The sequence below is a fragment of the Periophthalmus magnuspinnatus genome, chromosome 1, assembly GCF_009829125.3.
Source record: "Periophthalmus magnuspinnatus isolate fPerMag1 chromosome 1, fPerMag1.2.pri, whole genome shotgun sequence".
Classification (NCBI taxonomy): domain Eukaryota; kingdom Metazoa; phylum Chordata; class Actinopteri; order Gobiiformes; family Gobiidae; genus Periophthalmus; species Periophthalmus magnuspinnatus.
In genome coordinates this window covers 35,041,771-35,067,887 of record NC_047126.1, presented here as the reverse complement: position 1 = coordinate 35,067,887, position 26,117 = coordinate 35,041,771, and the positions used below count along the sequence as shown (strand labels likewise).

General features: G+C 42.5%; 1 protein-coding gene across 1 annotated transcript in view; it reads left to right on the top strand.

Moving 5' to 3' along the window:
* Positions 1-25,312, top strand: part of LOC117377397 (alpha-1,6-mannosylglycoprotein 6-beta-N-acetylglucosaminyltransferase B-like) — a 190,633-nt gene extending 165,321 nt beyond the window's left edge. Inside the window, exons 11-18 of the mRNA XM_033973782.2 lie at positions 2,673-2,803; positions 4,087-4,092; positions 6,969-7,124; positions 7,785-7,931; positions 8,020-8,136; positions 15,870-15,944; positions 18,527-18,810; positions 25,107-25,312. Of these exons, the coding sequence (XP_033829673.1) occupies positions 2,673-2,803; positions 4,087-4,092; positions 6,969-7,124; positions 7,785-7,931; positions 8,020-8,136; positions 15,870-15,944; positions 18,527-18,810; positions 25,107-25,305 (1,115 nt within the window). The 3' untranslated portion in view covers positions 25,306-25,312. The remainder of the gene's footprint in view (positions 1-2,672; positions 2,804-4,086; positions 4,093-6,968; positions 7,125-7,784; positions 7,932-8,019; positions 8,137-15,869; positions 15,945-18,526; positions 18,811-25,106) is intronic.
* The last annotated feature ends 805 nt before the right edge of the window (positions 25,313-26,117 follow it).

The window sequence follows — 26,117 nt, the reverse complement described above, 5'->3', positions numbered from 1 at the left end:
GCGCCTGTGACGGTTTGGATGACTCATTTTACTAAAACAAAACTGACTCTCAGGAGCTTTAATCCATGTCCTAATACTGTTCTAGACCTGGAGTTGTATTTTGTTTTATTCACACATGTTTGATTATTATATGATTATTATTAGTCTACATCTCCAAAGCTCAAAAGGCTCTATTCCACCTTGTGATGTCATGAAGTGGTAGTTTTCAATTTAACAGCTCCTTTTACCTTTAGTTCAGTCAAGATTGGCAATTCAAGGACTGAATTATCCAAATGATTCTAGTGAAGGTGTGTGGAGTTTATAAACACAGTGGAGCACTTCCTGTATTACCACTTGATAACATCACAAGGTGGAAGTATTTTCAGTTTGAGAGAAGAACTCACTCTAAATATGCAGGGTTTGTGTGTTAAACTTGTGTGAATGTTTGTTTGTCAGAGAATAGAGTGATACGGGCCCTTTAAGAATTATATTTAAGATTTAGTTATAAATGTTAGCATTTGTTTCCTTGTTTGGCATTAGTTTTAGGTTTTCATCCTCGTTGTAAATCATGAAATGACACTGGGGAATTCCATAACTGCTACCTAGCAACCATGTGGTACACAGGCTAAACCTCCTCTAATGACACAGAGATTATTAGTTAAATGTAAAAGAGAACACATGGTCTCAGCAATCCTATACTTATATACTTATATATAATATGTATACTATAATGATAGCAGTTTATAATGTGTTGTATTCATATGTTTTGATTAAAGTCACAGTTCAGCACCAGTTAGGCACAAATCTATGTTATTTAAAGTTTTGAGGTTACCTCCTGATTCGTTTGGACCAGACGGCACTGGAATACAAACATGTTCACAAGACTCATCCCAGCAATGACCTCACTGACATGATGTAACACAAACATATTCACAAAAATGACCTCACTGAAATGATGTAACACAAACATATTCACAAAAATGACCTCACTGACATGATGTAACACAAACATATTCACAAAAATGACCTCACTGAAATGATGTAACACAAACATATTCACAAAAATGACCTCACTGACATGATGTAACACAAACATATTCACAAAAATGACCTCACTGACATGATGTAACACAAACATATTCACAAAAATGACCTCACTGACATGATGTAACACAAACATATTCACAAAAATGACCTCACTGACATGATGTAACACAAACATATTCACAAAAATGACCTCACTGACATGATGTAACACAAACATATTCACAAAAATGACCTCACTGACATGATGTAACACAAACATATTCACAAAAATGACCTCACTGACATGATGTAACACAAACATATTCCCACTGAACTGGTGCGACTCAGATTGAGTGTTTCTTCTTCCCTTCGGTCTCATTAACAATCTGTCTGCACTGTCTCCCTCACTTTCTCATTCCTTCACTTCCTCACACCCTCACGCCATCATTTTCTCACTCTTCTACTCCCTCACCCTTATTCTTTCACTCCCTCTCTCTCTTACTCCCTCACTCTCTTGCTCCCTCATCCCCTACCCCTCACCTCCTCATTATTTCACACCGTCACTCTCTCGCTCCCTTCCTCCTCTGCATCAGCCCATCTCCTCCCTCACTCTCTCACTCCCTCAATCTCTTACTCCCTCCTCTGCATCGGTCCATCTCCTCCCTCACTCTCTCACTCCCTCAATCTCTTACTCCCTCCTCTGCATCGGTCCATCTCCTCCCTCACTCTCTCACTCCCTCACTCTCTTACTCCCTCTCTCCCTCCCTCCTCTGCATCGGCCCATCTCCTCCCTCACTCTCTCACTCCCTCACTCTCTTACTCCCTCCTCTGCATCGGCCCGTCTCCTCCCTCACTCTGACACTCCCTCACTCTCTTACTCCCTCCTCTGCATCGGTCCATCTCCTCCCTCACTCTCTCACTCCCTCACTCTCTTACTCCCTCCTCTGCATCGGTCCATCTCCTCCCTCACTCTCTCACTCCCTCACTCTCTTACTCCCTCTCTCCCTCCCTCCTCTGCATCGGCCCATCTCCTCCCTCACTCTCTCACTCCCTCACTCTCTTACTCCCTCCTCTGCATCGGCCCGTCTCCTCCCTCACTCTGACACTCCCTCACTCTCTTACTCCCTCCTCTGCATCGGTCCATCTCCTCCCTCACTCTCTCACTCCCTCACTCTCTTACTCCCTCCTCTGCATCGGTCCATCTCCTCCCTCACTCTCTCACTCCCTCACTCTCTTACTCCCTCTCTCCCTCCCTCCTCTGCATCGGCCCATCTCCTCCCTCACTCTCTCACTCCCTCACTCTCTTACTCCCTCCTCTGCATCGGCCCGTCTCCTCCCTCACTCTGACACTCCCTCACTCTCTTACTCCCTCCTCTGCATCGGTCCATCTCCTCCCTCACTCTCTCACTCCCTCACTCTCTTACTCCCTCCTCTGCATCGGTCCATCTCCTCCCTCACTCTCACACTCCCTCACTCTCTTACTCCCTCCTCTGCATCGGTCCATCTCCTCCCTCGCTGTCTCACTCCTTCACTCTTTCATGCTCTCCCTCCCTCCTCTGCATCGGTTCATCTGCTCCCTCACTATGTCACTCTCTCCCTCACTCCTTCACTCTCTCACTCTCTCTCACCCTCCTCTGCATTGGCCCATCTGCTCTCTTACTCTTCAGCTCACACTCCAGATAACTCCTTTATGGGGTTTGTGTCAGAGGAGCTCAATGACACCGAGAAGAGGAGCATCCAGCAGAACAAGGTCAACAACATGGCGGTGGTTTACGGCAAAGAGCCCAGCATGTGGAAGGTAAAGCACAGCCCCACCATCCGATCAGCTCTGACGGTCACTCAAAGCACTTTACGTCAAAGAGCCGCTCACCCATTCACACACACATGCACACACATGTACACACCAGTGTACACAGACACTGAGGTGGGAAGGGGGGGTTAAGTGTCTTGCCCAAGAACACAGAAACATGACAGTATTCATCTGTGAGAGCTCCAATCACACTGTCAACCTTTGGTGGATCTGACCTCAAAAACTCATTCACCAAATGTCCATAATAGGCTCTTTGCACAACAGCGCCCTCTACCTCACTGTTAGCGTCACTACTTCCTGTCCAGTTTTATCTCTATGAGGTTTTTGCCGAACCTGCTAGCCACCACGTTCCAAATAGGAAGTGCTCATGGGTGCGCTATTGACTCCATCGACTCGATCGGCTCCGATTCACTTTAACTGCTGCTGTCAGACTCGTCATTTTGGTCTTAAATGTTTGTATTAACCCTCTACATGATCCTGGGGATTTTATTTCACTATTGTGTCTGTAAATCAAGATATGAACATTAATAAGAAAAATCAGGCGCCTTCTTTCCCCAAGGTCTCTCCTGTTAGCATTAGCAACAGCTTAGTTTGACACTGTTGCTATGATACTCGCGGTCGTAATTCCAAATATGAACCTCTGCTCCAGATTAGCCGCTATAACTGCTTTAGCCTCGATGAGCTTCATTTGAGCTGAACGCTGTGGTGACGTCACACTCACTCAGTCACTTCTTTACACAGTCTGTGGATGGTACAAAATCATTGCTTATTTTCAATATCATGGTAGATTTGTCAGTTCTTTTTTATGTAGAAACTGGAGGTTGATCTCTTTTTTAAACTGATCCTCACAAAAGTGAAATGTGCTGAAACATATCGTACTCTCTGTAGTGCTGGAACAGTGGAGCAGCAGTGACATTCGATACCTGCTGTGTTGGGCCATTACGGCTCACAGGCTTGTGGTTTCATTTACACATTTGAGCCCAATTTGCAAGCAATTTTCCTTTCAAATACACTCTTCCCATAATGCAACATTCCCCAGGCTTTTGTTGTTCAAGTCATTACACTCATGCTTTCTTTAGATGCAATTTTGCAAAGTGGTTTCGCTTTTTTTTTTTTTTTTAATTCGCCGTAGCAACAAGAGTAACAGCAGTATGTTTTATGAGTGTCCTAAGTGCTCATGTTTCAGTGATTTCCTCTTGACTAATGTTTTCTGTTTGTGTGCTTCTTTCCATGGTGCACCACTGGATCTGGCTCAACGTTCTTTACTACAGCTTCAGGTAAGACTTAATATCACAGCCACAGACTGTTCATATAAATGGACATAGCTAACCTGCTAGCCGCCGCGTTCCAAACAGAAAGTGAATGTTACGACCCAGCATGTCTAGGGTCAGGGAAGTAACAAAAACAGATGTAAAAATGGTGAAATAAAGTAGTAATTTAATGTACAGGGTTGTAAAAGGTAACAAAAGTGGACTACAATATTTATGTAAATGTATAAAACAAAAGAACCTAAACTAATAAACCAAAAATAACAAGTTTTATGTCTGGGAAAACTGGTCACATAGGCTTATTAAACACAAAACACGAAAACAAAACCACCAGAAAATCAGACACAGGGACAAACAAGGGACTGACCAAATGAGACACATACAGAATGGCAGACTGTACACACACAGGCCAGCAGCTCCGAACAGGTGAGCTCAATCTGCTTAAGTAGAAGGAGGAGCTGCAGGTGAGACATTGTCCTGGCGGGGAAACAGTCGTTCAATCAGAGCGAGGGCTCACACAGGATTTCATGGAGGAAAGGGACAGATTCACACACACTAAACATAACAAGCAAATACTAACAAATGAAAAGATCTGAAGGCCTGGGGCTGTAACAGTGATCATGGGCGCACTTCCAGCTCCATTGGCTCCAATTCACTTTCTACTGAAAAACTGTGTCCTCTCTCTGTAACTGCTGCTGTCAGACTCGTCATTTTGCTCTTAAATGTTTGTATTTAAATTATTATTTTTTATTTCAATATTGTGTCTGTAAATCAATATATGAACATTAATAACAGGCGAATCAGGCGCCTTCTTTCCCTGAGGTCTCTCCCGCTAGCGTTAGAAGCAAGTTTGATTGACACTGTTGCTAAGCGCCCGCTCCCTTCTAAACCATGGAATTTAGCGGGGCACTACCTTCATTAGCCTCGCTCCTGATTGGCTCTTTGGTTGCTATGATTCTCGCGGTCGGAATTGCAAATATTGAAATCTGCTCCAAATTGGCCGCTATAGCTGCTACCCTCAATGAGCTTCATTTGGAGCTGAACGCTGTGGGTGACGTCACACTCATTTAGTCCACTTCTTTATACAGTCAATGATCAAAGCACATGCAATTACTTTTTCTATTATCTAAATACATATTTTTTCTATATCTTCTATTTACTGTTGTACTTTTTAATACAGAGACACTTAAATACCAAATTTAATGGCGAAAACTGCAGTTCCACAGTTTGCACACAGGCTTTGACCTTGAGCCTTGCATCCTCACACATAACCTTGTAAAAAGCCAAGCAGAAGCAGAAGGAAATGGTGATCCAGTCTGCTCTGTGGTTCCCTCTATGCTAATCTTTGTTGTCTGCTGCACTTAGCACTTGAGCTAATCTCCTAATTGGCTGGGAAAATCCTAGCGTAGGAAGCTATCGATCGGTACAGCTTCCAATTACAGCAGCAGGGGGCCTCGGCACAGAACAAGGAGAGAGTAAACTGCTAAACGTGGGTCAGCCACTCAATCGCAAAACCCCTGGGTCCTGCTCTGCTCGTGATGTAATGGAGGCCGTTTCTGTCCTGGCACGCTCCTCTGCTTTATGTTTTACCTGCTCATCAAACTTGCCTTTGAACCACAGCCTTATAGTCGCTGTTATGTGTAAAATGCTGTGTATCTATGGAAATCACAGGAGATAAAGCACCTCAGAAAATATCATAAATGAACGGATGGCGTGTTTTGTGCGAGCCGATCACTGTTAGAGGAAAGAAAGTGTAGATTTTCTGATTTATTTGACTAATTTGACTTGTGTGATTCGTTTTAATACAAATCCCGTCTTCTCAATGTCCGTTTTCGTCTGATCTCGGAAGCGAAGCAGAGTTGGTCCGGTTTGGATGGGAGACCACTGGGAATACCACGTGTAGGACAACCGTCCTGGTACAAGCTGTTGATATGTCCTTAGGCTAAACACTTGCCTCGCTTATATATCAATGTTGTGAGCGAGTGATTGGTGGTGGTCGGAGTTTAAGACTGAAACATTGGTACCGTAGACTTTATATACAAATGGACATAGCTAACTTGCTAGCCGCCGCGTTCCAAAGAGGTGATCATAGCGCTCCTCTGGCTCCATCAGCTCTGACTCTAATTCACTTTCTATTCAAACGTTGGTCTTAAATGTTCGTATTAACCCTCTACATGATCCTGGGTTTTTTATTTCACTATTGTGTTTGTAAATCAAGATATGAACATTAATAACAGACAAATCAGGTGCATTCTTTTCTTGAGGTTGCTCCCTCTTGCGTTGTCAACGTTTGATTGACAGTGTTGCTAAGGGCCCGCTCCCACTTTTTAGATTTAGTGTTTGGAGCTTTTACAGGAGAAAATGTCATTACCATTGACATTCACTAATAAAGGTCCAAAGGCTGTCGTGTCATCTGCATAGCCTCTATTGATAGTTGGGGGGTGTTCTTTATGTATCACTATGGTGGAATGTTCAGCAGTTACCATGGTGACACAATGCACACATTAGCAAACACTGACACATTTTTTTTAGAATACTCTGAAAACTCTAGAAAAAATACAATGGATTTAAAGAGCACAGTTTCAGGAGCCTGTGATCCATGCGTTCATATTTAGGAGTTTGATTTTACACAAAGTTGAGAGTGACTCACTGAAAAACTGTTAGCTGATGTTAATGCTAATGCCAGCTAGCTTGTGAAAATCAGCTCACCTGTTCTAGTTCCAACCAAGTCTTCCTTGTCATATTATGTGTGAATGAAGTTCAAGTTAAAATCTAACAACCCACAGACATAGCAGTGCTTACAGGTAGCATCACACCCTCAGGGAATGTGGACGACATCAGCTTCAAAGTGTCAGTTGCTTCTTTTCTCTGACCTCTCCCTGCAGGGTAAGGAGGGCTTTCTTCAGATCCTGCATCGTTACATGGAGGTCCACGGCACAGTTTACTACGAGACCCAAAGGCCTCCTGAAGTCCCAGCCTTTGTGAAGAACCACGGCCTCCTGCCTCAACATGAACTGCAGCAGCTGCTACGCAAGGCCAAGGCAAGAACCATATTATCAGAGCCATCTGTCTCAACTCAATGTTTTATGTTTAAATCAGCCCTATTGTGCTATAGTCTCTATAGCACAATAGGGCTGCTATGTCTCTGTAGTTCTCATCTCTGTGGAACATTATATTATAATTTGCACATTTTAAAATCACTTAAAAAAAGAAACAAGTCTGCTGACTTTGACGTTAGAAAACTGCGGTGTCCAATGGGAGTTGATGTCATCATAAACATAATCACGACAAAGTGCCGCCTGCTGTCGGCGCCCCCTATGGATAACTGCACATCACACTAGAGCAGCACATTTTTTTTCATTTGTACCAAAATGACTATGCTACACTGCCGAATCCTAAGAGTATCATCGATTGAGAAAATAAAGCTGGAGAAGGAAGTGCGTACGTCACTGTAGTCTAGTATGCACTAGTGAATGTGTCACAGTGGGTGTGTACGCCACAGTGAGTGTGTACGTCAGAGTGTGCGTGTACTGGTCGAGGTCAAACGGGGGTAGATTGGCAAAAAGATTACTCAAACATGAATCACTCCAAATACAACTTCAGAGGCTCAATGAGAAGAAATAACTAGAACATGGATGTGAACAGAACAGTTTGCAGAACAGGTCAGATTTAAACCTTGTTCCTCCTCTCTCTTTCTCCAGCTCTTCATTGGCTTCGGTTTCCCCTACGAAGGACCTGCTCCTTTAGAAGCAATAGCCAATGGTTGCATCTTTCTGCAGCCCAAGTTCAACCCCCCACACAGCTCTCTCAATCATGAGTTCTTCAGAGGCAAGCCCACATCCAGACAGGTGCCGTTGCACACCAGCTGTCAATGAATCGACTCGACAGTTTGTATAAGTGTCAGTAACTTCTGATTTGTCTGTGCCTGCATGTCAGGTCTCCGCTCAGCACCCCTACGCAGAGCAGTACATCGGCAAACCTCACGTCATAACTGTTGACTTCAACAACACAGAGGAGTTTGAAGCAGCTATTCGAGAAATCATGAGTGCCAAGGTACACGACTTTTCACTTGTATTATCTATAATAGTACTTATCTGGGGCAGGGTCGCAGGGGGCAGCAGTCTAAGCAGGGACCCCCCTCACTCTGTGGCGGAAACTCATATCGACTGCTTGTATCCGCCATCTTGTCCTTTGCACTGTGTTCGATTTGACTATTTGACCATGTTATTTCATTGTTTCATCAGAGGCTTAGTTGGATTTTCAGTCCCCACACAAACATTTGAGAACCAAACTCACCTGAAACTGAACTCAAGTGAAACTGAACGGAAATAGAACTTTGTAACTTTTGATAGAGAGCTACTGTGACTTTGCCAAATACCATTTTGTAGAAACTATAGGATTATATAAAAGTATATAAGTGATTGTCCTGCAGAGCTGCACTGAGCTCATGTGGACAGAAAGAAAATATGAGTCCGTGGGGCAGAGCCAAGAGGGAGAGAGGTTAATTAAGAAGTCAAGAGGGAGATGAAATCAGTTTGGGCCGAATGAGAAATGGAAAAAGAATCAGGAGAAGGAGCAGACGTCCTGGCTGGATGGAAACATACGTCATTAGGGCATTAATTACAGTTAAAATGAATAACATCTTTAGAACTGTGCTTGTCATTAAACAGCCCAGGACGGAGAGTTTCATTTCACGCAATGAACTTCAAACGCTTGAGTCATTAATAGTTAAATGCTGCGTAAGAAACGTTTGAATATGCAAATGCAATATGAGGTGGGCTAAGCGTCTTGCACAAGGACACAACGGCAAATATCATCTGTGGGAACTGGAATCGCATCGCTCTACCAATGGCACTTTCAGGTCGAGAGTGGGATTCAACCAACAGAACAACCGTCGTACAGTCCTTTCCATCCATCCATTTTCTTCCGCTTATTCTGGGCCAGGTCGCGGGGGCAGCAGTCTAAGCAAGGACTCACAGACTTCCCTCACCCCAGACACGTCCTCCAGCTCCTCCGGTGGGACCCCAAGGTGTTCCTAGGCCAGCTGAGATACATAGTCCTTCCAGCGTTTCCTGGGTCTTCCCCGGCGCCCCCTCCTGGCGGGACATGCTCGAAACACCTCCCCAGGAAGGCGTCCAGGAGGTATCGTGAGCAGATGCCCGAGCCACCTCAGCTACTTCTCTCGACGTGGAGGAGCAGTGGCTCTACTCCGAACTCCTTCCGTGTAACTGAGCTCCTCACCCTGTCTCTAAGGGTGCACCTAGCCACCCTGCAGAGGAACCCCATTTGGACCGCTTGTATCTGCGATCGTGTCCTTTCGGTCATTACCCAGAGCTCATGGCCATAGGTGAGGGTAGGAACGTAGATTGACTGATAAATCAAGAGCTTTGCCTTTCGATTCAACTCCTTCACCACAATCCTTTAAATGGTGAAAATATGAACATCTTTCACTATTTTATCTTTCACCATATATTACCATACAATCTGTTTTTTCTGTGATGGAGCTCTGACAGCTGACTCCAGATCATTTTCTTGTCTAAATAAGGGCTGAGTGACAGTTTAAACAGAACGTTCCTCTTACGGTGACTCCACGCAGACACAGTGCAGACATTTAGCAACAACGCACATGTGTGTGAAGCAAAGGGGATTGTGCCTGTGTGGAGCCGCAGAGCTGTCAGTCGCAGAGCCACAGAGCTGCAGATAGAGCCATAGACAGAGCCACAGAGCCACAGAGCCAGAGACAGAGACACAGAGCTACAGACAAAGACACAGAGACAGAGCCAAAGACAGAGCCACAGAGCCAGAGACACAGCCATAGACAGAGACACAGAGACACAGAGCCTCAGAGCCAGAGACAAAGACACAGTGACACAAAGAGACCCACAGAGCCACAGGCAGACACAGAGACACAGAGCTACAGACAGAGACACAGAGACAGAGCCAAAGACAGAGCCACAGAGCTGCAGATAGAGCCATAGACAGAGACACAGAGCCACAAAGCCAGAGACAGAGACAAAGAGCTACAGACAAAGACACAGAGACAGAGCCAAAGACAGAGCCACAGAGCCAGAGACACAGCCATAGACAGAGACACAGAGCCACAGAGCCAGAGACACAGAGCTACAGACAAAGACACAGAGACAGAGCCAAAGACAGAGCCACAGAGTCAGAGACACAGCCATAGACAGAGCCACATAGACAGAGACACAGAGCTACAGACAGAGACACAGAGCCACAGACACAGACAGAGCCACAGACAGAGACACAGACAAAAACAGATACACAGACAGAGACAAAGAGCTACAGACAGAGACACAGACAAAGACAGAGACACAGAGGCACAAACAGAGGCACAGACAGAGACACAGAGGCACAGACAGAGCCACAGACAGAGACACAGAGCTACAGACAGAGACAGAGCCACAGACAGAGACACAGAGGCACAGACAGAGACACAGAGCCACAGACAGAGACACAGAGTCACAGACAGAGACACAGACAGAGACAAAGACCCACAAAGCCACAGACAGAGCCACAGAGCTACAGACAGAGAAAGAGGCACAGAGCCACAGACAGTGACAGAGAGACACAGAGTCAGAGACAAAGCCACAGAGACACAAACAGAGCCACATAACTACAGACAGAGGCACAGAGCTATAGACAGAGACAGAGACGCAAAGCCACAGAGCCATAGACAGAGACACAGAACCACAGACAGAACCACGGAGCCACAGAGCTACAGACAGAGCCACAGACAGAGCCAAAGAGCCACAGAGCTACAGACAGAGCCGCAGACAGAACCAAAGAGCCACAAAGCAACAGACAGAGCCACAAAGCCACAGACAAAGCCACAGAGCCACAGACAGAGGCACAGAGCCATAGACAAAGCCACGGGGCCACAGACATAGCTACAGAGACAGAGCCGTAGACAGAGACACAGAGCTATAGAGCCACAGACAAAGCCACAGACAGAGCCACAGAACCACAGAGGCACCGGCTCGCTGCTCCCGTCTGTCAGGTCTCTTCACTGCAGTAGCTTCAGCAAATAGCCACATGTGCGTGGCTTCCTGGTAACGCATGCTGCAGTGATACCTCCCCCTACAGGACGCTCTAACTCATAACAGGCGAGCTCTGTGGAGGTGAGCTGCTCCTTCATGTAGCACAAAGCAATATCCCTGTGTGGAGTAAAAGAGATTTTGTGTTTTTTATATCAGGCATCAGGAAAGACACATCTTAAACTAATCTGGACCCGGATTGTAACAGGACCAAAGCGTCAGACTCAAACTGAAACTGAATTGGTTTAAAGGCCAATATTACACTGTTTTAAAGGCCCATATTACACAATTTTAAAGGCCCATATTACACTGTGTTAAAGGCCCATATTACACAATTTTAAAGGCCCATATTACACTGTTTTAAAGGGCCCATATTACACAATTTTAAAGGCCCATATTACACTGTTTTATAGGGCCCACATTACTCTGGTCTCTGTTCTAGTGGTGTTTCCTCGTCACAAACAGACCTGGAGTTGTGTTTTGCTTCATTCACACATGTTTAACACACAAACCCTGTATATTTAGTATGTATATTGAGTTCTTCTCTCAAACTGAAAACACCTTGTGATGTCATCAAGTGGTAATACAGGAAGTGCTCCACTGTGTTCTTAAACCCCATACACCTTCACTAGAATCATTTGGAACATTTCAGTCCTGGATTTGCCGGTCTCTACTGAACTAAAGGTAAAAGGTTAACATGAAAATTACCACTTCATGACATCACAAGGTGGAACAGATCATTTTGAAGTTTGGAGATGTAGACAGACTAATAATAGTGTTACTCAGACATGTGTGAATGAAACAAAACACAACTCCAGGTCTGTTTTTGAGGAGAGAACAGCATTAGAACATGACTTAAATCTCACAGGAGTCAGTTTTGTGTGATATAGGACCTTTGAGTTAAATAGAAGAACAAGGATTATTTGGCTCTGCGTTTGTATGTGAGACACATCAATGAAAAGATTTTTTTTTTCTCATTTTCATTTTTTGCCCTTTGTTCCTGTATGAAAATTGCATAGATAAAACATTTGAACATTTGGATTTGAACTAGCTAGACTTTTAATAGACAGTGCTGCAGAGGACTGAGAAGAAGAAAAGAACATACAGTGGAAAGGAGGGCATCTGGCTTAAAATATACTTTTCACAGCAAGGATTTGGCATCTGCTCTGCACAGTCTGAGCAGATGGTCTCGATGTATCCACAACCATCTTCTGTTTAAGTGTAACTAAATAAAGTTGGATAAGAGAAGGCGTTTCAGGTGCCGTCTGCTGCGTACCCGCTTGTGTGCTTGTTTTGTGTTTGGATTTACAAAGCAGATTAACACGAGGCTCTGATCAGATTTGACTTTTGAAATAGCGTCATCTCGGCGTTCTTGCTCCTGTGGGCGTTCACTTATGCTCGGCCCCAGTCTGATTTCACACACGGCTAAACTTCAGACTTCCGCTGATTCGGCGTCAGAAATGCAATTCTCTGAGTCTTGTATCATTTGCCGACCCAGGTGTTTGTCAGCGGGGCGGAAAACAAAGAAGTTCTTCCATCTTGCTCAGGTCAAGACTTTGCCTCCATTTTCTTTGTGTCTGTTTCTTCTGTTTGGACAGTGCTGGGGTTTTTTTTCTTTATTTTTATTACTTTCTACTTTAAATATGAGCAGAAGACATCAAATACATAAAGTAAGATGTATGTTGGCTCATTCGGTCGATTTTTTTGTCCACTGATCCAAAGGTTGGCGGTTTGAATCCCGCTCTCAATGCAAACAGCATTGGTAGAGCGATGAATACTGTCGTTGTGTCCTTGGGCAAGAGGAAAATCGGTCTCTATGAACTGAACCTGCATAGTTCCAAAAAGATCAGAGAAGACAGAGAATCAGCTCCAGACTCTGAAACTGTCTGCAGGTTTGACAAATTTTACTAGAAATTTGAAAAAGTACATTTTAGATAATCAAATTTAGTCAGTTAATTTGTATTGTTCTGTCTCACTGTAAAAACCTGCACATAATTTATTTTTTTTAAATTGGTTTGGGCTGTGGGAAACATACTGTATTGGACATGGGGACATTTATTGTATTTTACCGTTAATGTTCATGATGAACAGATAGTCTTATAATCTTATGGTAATGAAATGTGTAATTTAATGTGTGTTCACCTGCCCAGGGACTGCATATGGAAAGTAGCAGTAGCTAAATCTGGTACAAATCATCCCTTCTTTTGTAAGATTAGTAAATTTGTACATGGTCCCTGACAATTAAAGAATAAAGAAAGAAAGAACAGACGCTCCCACTACTGACACACAGAGTTTCTGCTGTAGTCGGCCAGAGCCATGGGGTAAGAACACTTAAATACTGTGAGGTCCACGCCCTTCCTCAAGTACAGTTTGCGTTTAGGTCAGTCTGGCTGGACATTTGGCCTTCTAAGCTCAGAGAGGTCACACCTTTACATAAATATCTGAGTACAGGTAAAGATGATCAAAAAAATAAACATGTGAAATGAAACAGCAGACATGTAAATGGAAAGCACAAAGTTACCTGAAGCCTTCTGTGAGACTAAAGGATTCGACAAAGACGAGCGTGGCTTTGAACACTTCTTGCAGTGTATCTTGGACAATGGAAAAACTACACACAAAACTAACATTTCTACCACAAGGGCAAACACCACAGTCACCCTGAGCATTCAAGGCGAGACAAGTTTATTTGTAAAACACAATTCGTACACAAGGTTATTCAAAGTGTGTTACAGAATAAAAAAAGACATAAAATCACAATACAACAAATCAAAACATAAATAATCACAAATAATCATCATAAAATTAAAATTAAAAAAGAGTGCAGAATAAAACCCTTTCAGTCATATGCACAGCTAAACAGAACCATTTGAGCCTGGATTTAAACAAGGTCAAAGTAGAGACCTGTCTCACATCTTCAGGAAGAATGTTCCAGATTTTAACTGCACAGAACTAAACGATGATTCAACATGTTTAATCCTGGTTTAGTCCTGGTTTACTCCTGGTTTAGTCCTGGTTTAGTCCTGGTTTAGCCCTGGTTTAGTCCTCAGAGTATGAGATGGTTCATGTGGCTCTAACACACAGGTGTCAAACTGAAGGCCCGCGGGCCAAATGTGGCCCTCCACATCATTTCATGTGGCCCTCGACAGGGTAAATTAAAGGTATGATCAGGAGATACACAGTTACACAGACATATTTTAACATTTACGAAAATGCATATTTAATATTTGTAACTTGAATAAGTAATAAATACAGAAACAGTTAAACAAATTTAAAAAGTAGTCAGATTTATTTTACATCTGGCCCTTTGAAAGCAGACATTTTGTTAATGTGGCCCTCAGTGAAAATGTGTTTGACAAACCTGCTGTAACATGTCAGAGATGTTCTTCGGTGCTAGACCATGGAGAGACTTTTACACAAGCAGAGCTGCTTTAGAGTCTATTCTCTGAGCCACAGGAGCCAGAGACCTGAGCACAGGATGCATGTGTCAAGTACTTCCTGGTTCTAGTCAGGACCCGAGCAGCAGTGTTCTGGATGTACTGCAGCTGTGTTAAGGCTCATTTGGAGAGGCCAGTGAGCAGGACATTACAGTAGTCTAACCTACTGGAGACAAATGCATGGATAAGTCTCTCCAAGTCTGGTTTTCACAGTAAACCTTTGATTTTTACAATGTTTTTTAGATGGTGAAAAGCTGCAGATGTTATTGATTTGATGTGGCTGTTAAAGTTCAAGTCTGAGTCCATTATTACCTCTAGATTTCTAACCTGATTTGAAGGTTTTAGAGAGAGAGACTGGAGGTGACTGCTGACACTTTCTCTATGTTTCTGTGGGCCAACGACTATGACTTGAGTCTTGTCTGAGTTTAGCTGGAGTGTCATCTGCAGAGTTGTGGCTGGAAACATTATTGCTGCGTATTAATTGGCCTAATGGCAGCATTCAATGACATTTGGATTTGAAAATGATGTTGAGATTCTGAATGTTCTATCCATTCATTTTTTGTATTTATCTGGGGCTGGGTTGTGGGGGCAGCAGTCTAAGGAGGGACTGGATCAGGGAAGTCTGGAAGTGTCTTGGGCAGGGGTGTCCAAACTCTTTTCACCGAGGGCCATATCTTGAAAAATATTCAACACGGAGGGCCAGTGGATAGTTCAGATGGGTGTATTTACCATAGTTTTGAGTTCATACTTTAAATAAGGCTTGAAATATTAATATTAGGTCTGTTTGACAATGCAATGTGATGTTATTTAGGTTATATTGGTAGGATTACTCAAATTTGCCATAAAAAGATTATGATCAACTGAGCCAGTTCAACTGAAGGCCTGTGGGCCAATAAAAATTGGTCTGAGGGCCGCATTTAGCCCCCCAGGCCATAGTTTGGACACCCCTGGTCTAGGGCCTAGACACGTCCTCCAGCTCCTCCAGTGGGACCCCAAAGCGTTCCCAGGTGAGACAAGAGACATAGTCCCTTCAATGTGTCATGGGTCAGATGCTCCTCTCCATCTCAGCTGCTCCTCCCGTTGACTGAGCTCCTCACACTGTCTCTGAAGGTGCGCTCAGACACACTGCGGAGGAAACTCATATTGACCAGATTCTGAATGTTGCCATAGCGATAAGTCCCTGAAGAGGCTGGACAATGGGGCATTCTTTTAAAGAAACAATACCCCTGGAAATGGACACATGGATTTAGCCATTTTGCTGTGCATGGATTAGTTCTGTATGTTCTTGTATTTTCAGGTTGAGCCGTACCTACCTTATGAGTACACGTGTGAGGGTATGCTGGAGAGAGTACACGCCTATATACAGAACCAGGTAAGTCACCCGCTCTCTCTATTCTGCTAAATATTTCATCATCTGTTCCATTCTACGCCCAGACCAGTGCTTACAGCCTCTTAAGTGTGTGTGCCTGACATGTATGTAAGCAGTCTTTTGATGAATGCACGCTTAAGCTCATTAGGAGCTACAAATTCACCCTGGAGGCCTGAAGCAGAAGGCCCGCTGACACTAATGAGGAGGGATGAGTGAGGAGGAACACGAGTGCGGCTCTGACTAAGATGGAGGATGTGAATAGGACTTGGTACAGTCACATCACAGGTTCACATTGTGTCTGCTGTGCCTCCCACCCGGCGACAGATGCTACGCCAATAAAGGGCCATTATCTGGACTTATTTTTATTTGGCCAATTTATCAGCAATATGTTTCAGCGCAAATTATGATCATATGCAGCAGTGTTATTACCATAGACTGTGTAAAGAAGTGGACTAAGTGAGACGTGTTCAGCTCCAAATGAAGCACATCGCGGCTAGCAGTTATAGCAGCTAATGTGGAGCAGAGTTCCGATTGTGAGTATCATAGCAACCAAAGAGCCAATCCAGAGTGAGACTGTTGAAGGTAACGCCCCTTCCGTTAGGGGGAAGCTGTCACCGCTTAGCAACAGCGTCAATCAAACTTGTTGCCAGCGCTAGTGGGAGTGATCTTAATGTTCATATTTTGATTTATGGACAAAATAGTGAAATAAGACCAAAAATAAGACTAAAATGACAAGTCAGCAGCAGTTACAGAGAGAGGGGACACAGTTTTTCAAAAGTTAAATTTAGTTGGTGGAGCTGGAAGGGATGATCACTTCCTGTTTGGAATGCGGCGGCTAGCAGGTTAGCTATGTCCATTTATATAAACATCTATGGTCATTACTGAATATAAGATACTGATAATCCTGAGCGTGTTTCATTTTCTCCATGTTTGTTTGCTCATTGGTTTGATTGTATGAAATGAAACGTATTTTTTCCCTGTGCGGATATTTTTTCACTTTCTGTTTTAACTTTCAAGCTGAATTTCACCCCGCTACAGCATTGTTACAATTCATTATCAGAAGAACCTCATTGGACTCATTGGTGATGTTTTTTGTGTATTTCAGATAAATTAGCAGGTTTTTTTTTTCATAATTTCCGCACTCGTCTCCCATGTTGGTTTCTCATTCGCTCCCCTCTGCTTCCTCATTCATTATACCTCAAGGTCTGGCTCCGTGTGGTAAAAGCAGTCGTATTGAGCTGCGTTTGGAGCTACCGGCCATGTAGCAGCGGGAAGGTCATTTCTACATGACGTTTCATCCATGTGGCTACAGCAACGAGGAAACTGTGGCCATGGCAACCACACGTGACTCCTGGCATGACACAGACTACATATTTATAATGAGAGAGAGTGGCGAGGTTACAGAGTATAGTTAGACTTTAAAATGACGAGTTAAAACACAGCTTGAGGTGTATTTTTGTGGGTTTTATTCTCAGAGAAGTATATTTTGCATCATTCAATGTTTTTGGTTTTTTTATATATATATTTTTACTATGTTCTACATTTTAGATACATACAGAAGGAATCAAATATATGAAGTAAGATATGGAACCTGCAGTCTTTGGTGACTGGCTAGATGAACAGGTTATTCCATCAGTGGATTTTTTCTTCCCTGATGGCATGGGCATATTCCAAGATGACAATGCCAGGATTCATCGGGCTCAAATTGTGACAGAGTGGTTCAGAAGCATGAGACATCATTTTCACACATGGAGTGTCCACCACAGAGTCCAGACCTTAACCCCATTGAGAATCTTTGGGATGTGTTGGAGAAGGCTTTGTGCAGTGGTCAGACTCTAACATCATCAATGCAACATCTTGGTGAAAAAATAATGCAGCACTGGATAGAAATAAATCTTGTGACATTGTAGCATTGTGTACATTGAAGCTTATTTATATATATATATATATATATATATATATATATATATATATATATATATATATATATATATATATATATATATATATATATATATATATATATATATATATATATATATATATATATATATATATATATATATATATATATATATATATATATATATATATATATGTATATATGTATGTATATATATATGTATATATGTATGTATATGTTTGGAACGTGCTGGCTAGCATGTTCATTTATATCTACAGTCTATGGTCCAAACTTGACTGGTAGTGTATGTTTAAACACCACTTTACTACATATATTGATTTATGTAGTAAAGAAGAGCTTATATAAGTCTACTAAACAGACAAAGCAAAGGGTGGACACTTTTTTTTTTCTTTTGTTATTGTGAACTCCCTCCTGAACTCAATATTTTTTTCCTTGTTACATAACTCCATACGTCTTTCTTCATATGGTTGATGTCTCCTGTGTGTATATGAAATGTAGAAAGCAGTAAAAATAAAAAGTATAGAATGAGGGGGCGTGTCCAAACGTTTGACTGGCAGATTATGATAAATATATATATCGTACAGTAGAGTGTTTATAGGATCATGTATGTTCGAGTGAATATCTTGTTAGTCCGCTCACTAAATGTCTCTGACCCCCGCAGGACTTCTGTGCCCCCGATCACCCCTTCGTCCCGGCCAACGTGTCCAGAAAGGGCACAGCTGGCGTGGGCAAGCAGCTTGGACCTATGTTCGTGCCCCTGTCCAACTCCACTGCACTGGGATGGTCACCGAACGTGCCCCCGCCCGCCGCCTGGCCTCCTCTGAGGGCGCTCCGTCTGCTTGTGTCTCAGGAGGGACAGTCCTGTGTGGAGGCGTGTCAGAGGGCGGGGCTCGTGTGTGAGCGTGCGCACTTCCACTACATCAACAGCAAGGAGGCTCTGCACGCGTGAGTATATCATAATCAGACCCTTGCTGTGAGCATTATAGTGCTCCACTGTGTTTTAAACTTCATACACCTTCACTAGAATCATTTGGATGATTTCAGACCTGGAATTGCCAATCTCTAGTGAACTCAAGGTAAAAGGAGCTGTTAACTTGAAAACTATCACTTCACACTTCTGGAACAGTCTTCCTCTGCATATAAAGGAGAGCCCTACACTGAGCTTTAAAACACAACTGAAACTATGGCTGAAAACAAACTAGTCATGTGACTACTGGGCTTTTGTTTGTGCTGCTTGTATTGCATGTTGTATTTTTTATGTATTTTCCTGCCTGGGACTATGGATGAAAACTAGCTTTGTAGCTAAAATTTGGCATATTTACACCTGTTCTATACTGATGTTCATTTATGTGCATTGTCCCCATCAAATAAATAAATAAATCATGACATCATGAGGTGGAACAGAGCATTTTGAGCTTTGGAGATGTAGACAGACTAATAATAAAGAGTTACTCAAACATGTGTGAATGAAGTAAAACATAACTCTAGGTCTGTTTTTGAGGAGGTAACGGCATTAGAACATGACTTAAAGCTCTCAAGAGTTTTGTGTAATATTAGACCTTTAAAAATTATTTAAGTTTAGTAACTTCTTAAATCAGACCTATTCCACAAACTGTTCTGTTCAGATGTTTATCCATATTCTAGTCGTTTCTTGTCATTGAGCCTCTGAAATTGTATTTGGAGTGATTCATATTTGAATACATTTTAATCCAATATTTGTAAGACACTATTTTGCCGATCTACCCTTGTTTAACCTCCACTGGTACACGCCCACTGTAACATACATGCCCACTGTGACGTACAACACAACCACTGTGACGTATACGCTCCCTGTGGGGTACATGCCCGCTGTGACGTACACGCCCACAGTGACACAACCACTATGAGGTACACGCTCACTATGACATAAACGCCCACTGTGACATACATGCCTACTCTGACGTATACACACACTGTGACATACTTGCTCATTGTGGCGTATGCACTTCCTTCTCCAGGTTTATTTTTTTAATCGATGATACTCGTTGCGTTGCGTCGTCATTTTGGTACTAATGAAAAAAATGTGTTGCTCTAGTGTGATGTGCAGCCATCCACAGGGGGCACCAACAGCAGGCGGCACTTTGTTGTGATGATGTTTACGGCGACATCAGCTCCCATTGGACACTGCAGTTTTCTAACATGAAGTCAGCGGACGTCTTTCTTTTATTAAATCGTTTTAGATGAATATTGTGATTTAAAATATGGAAATTATGACAAAATGATCCACAGAGATGAGAACCATAGAGACAAAAGCACAATAGGTCTGATTTAATTAATACTCTAATCCTGAGTCTTAGTTAAGTAATTAAGCCCGAATCATTCTTACTAAACAATTAAGGCTACTTAAGGTGAGTGGTTCTTTGATGTAAAGTGCTTTGAGTGACTTGAAGGTGGAATGGCTCTATATAAAAATGTGACCATAACCATTTACCGTGACGTGGAACCCAAACCTTAAGGTGTGGATTAAATTAGTTCTAAAATATTATGAATGAAATCTGACTGATCGCACGTGTTAGAGAAGGCTGTACATATATAAATCTTTTATTTCTGTAGTTAATAATATGGAAACAGGGTGTGAAACTGCCTTATCCCATGTTATTTCGTTCGTACCATGTTGTGTCTGAGCTGGAACGTGTGATCGTTTCATTTTTTCTGTCAAATCTCCATTTTACAGATGTTCACAGCTGGTTCCTCAGGGCTCTACACATGAACGGCAGGTAAAAGCTCTTAATCCTGCGCCAGTCTCCGGTCTACAGGTCTACACATTTATGAATAGAACAGCGGTGGATTTGTTACTCGAGTAAAAGTACAGATACAGAGGAAATTTCAAACCTAAAAACACTTTAAGACAGAAACTGTTTCACCCAAAGGACAAAACCTACGAACCATAAACAAGTAATGTAGTCTACTCCATTCAGTGTAGTGAAGAGTGCAGTGATCATTACACTGGAGAAACTAAACAGCCACTCCTTAAGAGGATGTACCAACACCGGCGTGACCGTTCATCAGGACCCCAGTCTGCTGTACATCTCCATCTCAAAGCCACTAACCACTCCTTTGAAGATAGTGAGGTTCAGATCTGAGCCAGAGAAAAGAAATGGTTTGAGAGAGGAGTTAAAGAGGCCATTTTTGTCAGGAAAGAGAATCCTTCCTTGAACAGAATGGGGGCCTGAGACATCATGTATCCCCCATCTCTAACTCCATCCTCAGACCCAAAGCAAACAAGAAAAACGATAGGGAAAACCGGTGAGCTAAAATGTGGGAGAGCACCCATTAGGGGCTTGAATGATTATGCCAAGTATGACTCAGGCACAGTGCATAGTGTAGCTCAATGGACCTAGCCTACATACAGAAACTGTAAATAACAGGTGTGTTAGCTCCTTCCTTCAGACAGATATAAAGCAGTAATCTGACCAGAATTGAAGAAGCGGATGAGCAGCCAAACGTCTTCACTCCTACAACTTTTACTCCAGTTGACAAATTTTATATTTTTCTTTTACTTTCCAATGTAAAAGTTGTATAGAACAACCAGGAGAAATTTGACATGTTTCCTTGCTCCCGAACGCTGCATTAATGTTGTAGTCAAGACCAAACTAATCGAAACCAAGACCTGTCCGAGACCACTGTGTCCCGGGACCAGGACCCAACCGAGTCCACGGCCCATTGAGACCATGGCCCATCATCATCACGACCCATCGAGACCGTGGTCCATTGATGCCACGGCCCACCAAGACCATGGTCGATTGACGCCACAGCCCACCAAGATCATGACCCATCGTCATCACGACCCGTCGAGACCATTGAGGCCATGACCCATCTAGACCACAGCCCACCAAGACCATGGCCCATACAGCTATTTTGGCACAGATATATTAATGGGTTTATAAATCTGTCTCCATTTCATCTGATCAGTGCTGATTTAGGCTTCAAATAAGACAAACTGTACTTCACTGAAACACTCATGCTCCTCTTTTGGACCCTCACCCACAGCTTGAGAACCCCTGTTTCAAGCCAACGTTCACTGGCACAGAAAACTGATTCAAAATGTGTCGGATTTTAAGCATGTGTCACAGCACTTTTGATTCACATTTATAACTGGACTTACACAATCTTAATTACAGAGATGTTTAGCAGCGTCACAAACAGGCAAAGTGCATCCACATTTGCTTGTACTTTGAGTCGACGCCGTGGCAGAAGTTTGGATTTGTTTTTGCTCATTCAGATTCATTTTGTTCTTCTGATCAATGCGTAATGAGGATACAGGCTATATGAGCTATATATGCAAAGAGGAGCCTGGAAGGACTTTTTATAAATCCAAGTTTGACCCATCGCTGTAACGAGGGGACAAGCCGTGTGCTGGGCCTGGGGGGGTCCACGTCGGCTGACTCCAAACGAGCACACAGGCTGCAGTTAGAAGCCCCCGGTGGTCCCAGTACAAGTTTATAGCTGACAGCAGTAACTGCAATGAAATTTGATCTCACAAGACCAGCTTTGAGTTTTACGACCACAGGCTGTGTAAAAAAGTGAACTAAGTGAATGTGACGTCACCCACAGCATTCGGCTCCAGCCAAATGAAGCTCATCGAGGCTACAGCAGTTATAACGGCAGATTTGGAGATGAGTTCCATATTTGGAATTGCTATCACGAGTATTATAGCAAACAAAGGGCCAATCAGGAGCGAGACTGTTGAAGGTATCGCCCCTTTCGGCTCGCACCGCAGGTTTAGCAGGGAGCAGGTGCTTAGCAACACTGTCAATCAAACCTGTTGCTGTGACCTCTGGGAAAGAAGGCGCCTGATTTGTCTGTTATTAATGTCTGTTATTAATCTTGATTTACAGACACAATAGTGAAATAAAAACCCCAGGATCATGTAGAGGGTTAATACAAACATTTAAGAACAAAATGATGAGTCTGACTGCAGCAGTTACAGAGAGAGGGGACAGATTTCAATAGAAAGTGAACTGGAGTCGATCGAGGAGGAAGTGTGCCCATGGTCACTGTTACTTAGTGAACAATTTAGAACGATATTAAAATAGTAATTACTGTGACAGGCCCCATATTCAGCCCCATAAACTCAATATTTGTGTGTATTCTTAAAATCAAAATGTATTTGACACTTGTTTGTGTGAAATCCCATCACAAACCTGCTTGAAGAGGAGACGGGTATTTACTGAGTTGTGGGTTGCCGCACTCTGCAGGAGAACAGAGAGTCTGAGCCTCAAAGACGGAACAGTTCCACCCTGTTGACTCTTACTCACTGCTCTGGTTTCATCCTGAGTGTGTGTTTTTGTGTGATATTGTGTGTGTGTGTGTGTGTGTGGGTTTACCGCCCCCTTTGTTGTCATTGTCTGCTCTCATCCTCTTCGTCTCTGACACCTCGTACCTGCCTCATCCTCCTCCTCTTGTTTAAACCGTGGCACACATGAGTGCTCACAACCTGTGACTTTTCTTTTTCCATTTTTCTTCCACTGAAATGGTGATGTATTTTTTCTGTTATGTATTAAGTATTGCACTGGTGTGGCTCAGTGGACAATCTGCACACATTAGACTTGATGCAATGCCAACACAATGTGCACGTGTGCACGTGGTCCATGTCCCAGTTTAGTCAAATTCGCCAACTTCACATCTGGCTGAAGAGTTATTGTAGTGCTCTAGGAATTATTTTTGTGTCTGATCCATAGACTGTATAAATAAATGGACATAGCTAACCTGTTAGCCATGCGTTCCAAATAGGAAGTGACCATGGGGGTGCTTCCGGCTCCATCACTTTCTTTGTAAAAACTGTGTCCTCTCTCTATAACTGCTGCTGTCAGACTCGTCATTTTGGTCTTAAATGTTTGTATTAACGATGATTACATGATTATGGGGTTTTCATTTCACTATTGTGTCTGTAAATCAAGATATGAACATTATTAACGGACAAATCAGGCCCCTTCTCTCCCCTAGGTTGCCCCTGCTAGCGTTAGCAACAGGTTTGAGTGACAATGTTGCTAAGCACCGGCTCCCTACCAAACCATTGGTGCAGGTGGGAAAGGGCGTTGCCTTCAACACCCTCGCTCCTGAGTGGCTCTTTTTTCCACATATGTAACTCTGCTCCAAATTAGCCGCTATAACTGCTAGCCTCGATGAGCTTCATTTGGAGCTGAACGGTGTGGGTGACGTCACACTCACTCAGTCCACTTCTTTATACATGGCTCTGTGGGATCATTTTTGTGGATTCTGGAAGAGGAATAATCTATATCTCACGATCAAATTCATTTAAATAAAACTGGGAAAAAGTGTTGAGTGACAATGCCACCGTCTTAGATTCTGCATTAAAATAAAACAAATAACTTGATGACTTGAGAAATGATCTGAGGTCTTGAATGTTGGTTGATATCAGTATTACTAACAAACCTGCAAGGCGAGGACGGGACCGGGAATTATATATATATATATATATATATATATATATATATATATATATATATATATATATATATATATATATATATATATATATATATATATATATATATATATATATATATATATATATATATATATATATATATATATATATATATATATACATATATATATATATATATATATATATATATATATACATATATATATATATATATATATATATATATATATATATATATATATATATATATATATAAGTGGTCATTTTCAAGTTAAAGTGGTCATTTTCAAGTTAACAGCTCCTTTTAGTTCAGTAGAGATGTGCAATTCTTGGGCAAATTATTCTCATGAAGGTGTATGGAGTTTAAAAACACAGTGGAGCATTTCCTGTACTACTTATCTTAGCTTAAATATACAGGGTTTGTGTATTAAACATGTGTGAATGAAACAAAACACAACTCCAGGTCTGTTTGTGATGAGGAAACAACATTAGAAAACAGTTCAGTGAATAGTGTAACATGGGCCCTTGAAGACCTTTCACTTACACGGAGGTCTTAAATGCTCTCCACTCCATAGATCCAGGGGAGCTGATGACCTTTTTTTCATTATAGATTAAGTCTTTGTTCATGCTTTATTAAGGTGTAGATCTTATAAAGTGTTACAGGTATCTTTCATCCATTGACCTGCTTTTGCTAGTCTTTCTCTACATTCTTGATATGGCATCTTTCTTGACTTATCTTGGGTTGAAATGTATTTGTTACATGTCTGAATGTGTTTTTTCTTGTTTCTAGACTGGAGGTGCAGTGTGAGGTGGTAGACTCGGAGATGAACCACATCCTGCCTGCTTTCTCTGTGATGAGGAGAGAGTGTGGTCTCCAGAGAGAGGCTCTGCTCTTCAGCTGTGCAGGACACTCCCCCAAATACAGGCGTCTGTGCCCCTGCAGGGACTTCCGCCAGGGACAGGTGGCGCTGTGCCGAGACTGTCTATAGTGACTGGACATGGAGGCAGCCCACCGGAGGCCAGTGCAGTTGGAAAAGACACACCTATGCCCAAAACTGGATAGATCTGGGCTAGATTTGGGGTTAGGCCATCTCAGAACGTCTTTCCTGTGGTGGACCAGGCTGGAGACGTGGTGGACACCAGAGAGTTTGGTACTAAAGTTGCCTATGACATATATTTTTTTCAGATAAAGAACAGAAGGGAAAATTCCAATCTGATATGGTCAAATGCATTTGAAATTCCTCTTACAGCTTCCTGTTTTGTTTTCTTAAATCAGACCTATTGAGCTTGTGCCTCTATGGTTCTCATTTCTGTGGACCATTTTGTTATAATTTACACATTTTAAATCTCAATATTCATCTAAAACCACTTAATAAAAGAAACAAATCCACTGACTTCCACATTAGAAAACTGTGGTGTCCATTAGGAGCTGACGTCACTGTAAACGTCACCACAACAAAGCACCGCATGCTGTTGGACATAGAGCAGCACTTTTTTTTTCCATTTGTACCAAAATGACTACTCAACACTGCCAAATCCTATGATTATCACGATTACGATCGCAAAATGGCATCTTAAAAAGAAGTCATGTAAAACACTCCAAAAACAACAAATTTTAGTCTAGTTTGCAGAATAGGTCTGATTTAATTCACAATTATGAGTCCCATTAATCATGTTTTATTGTTTGTGCATGTCTTTATGACACATGTAATGTCAATAACACACATTATTTATTCCACAAAATCGGGATCAGTGAAATTCCAGAAATTCCTAAATATAGCATTTGTATCTAGAGGTCTGA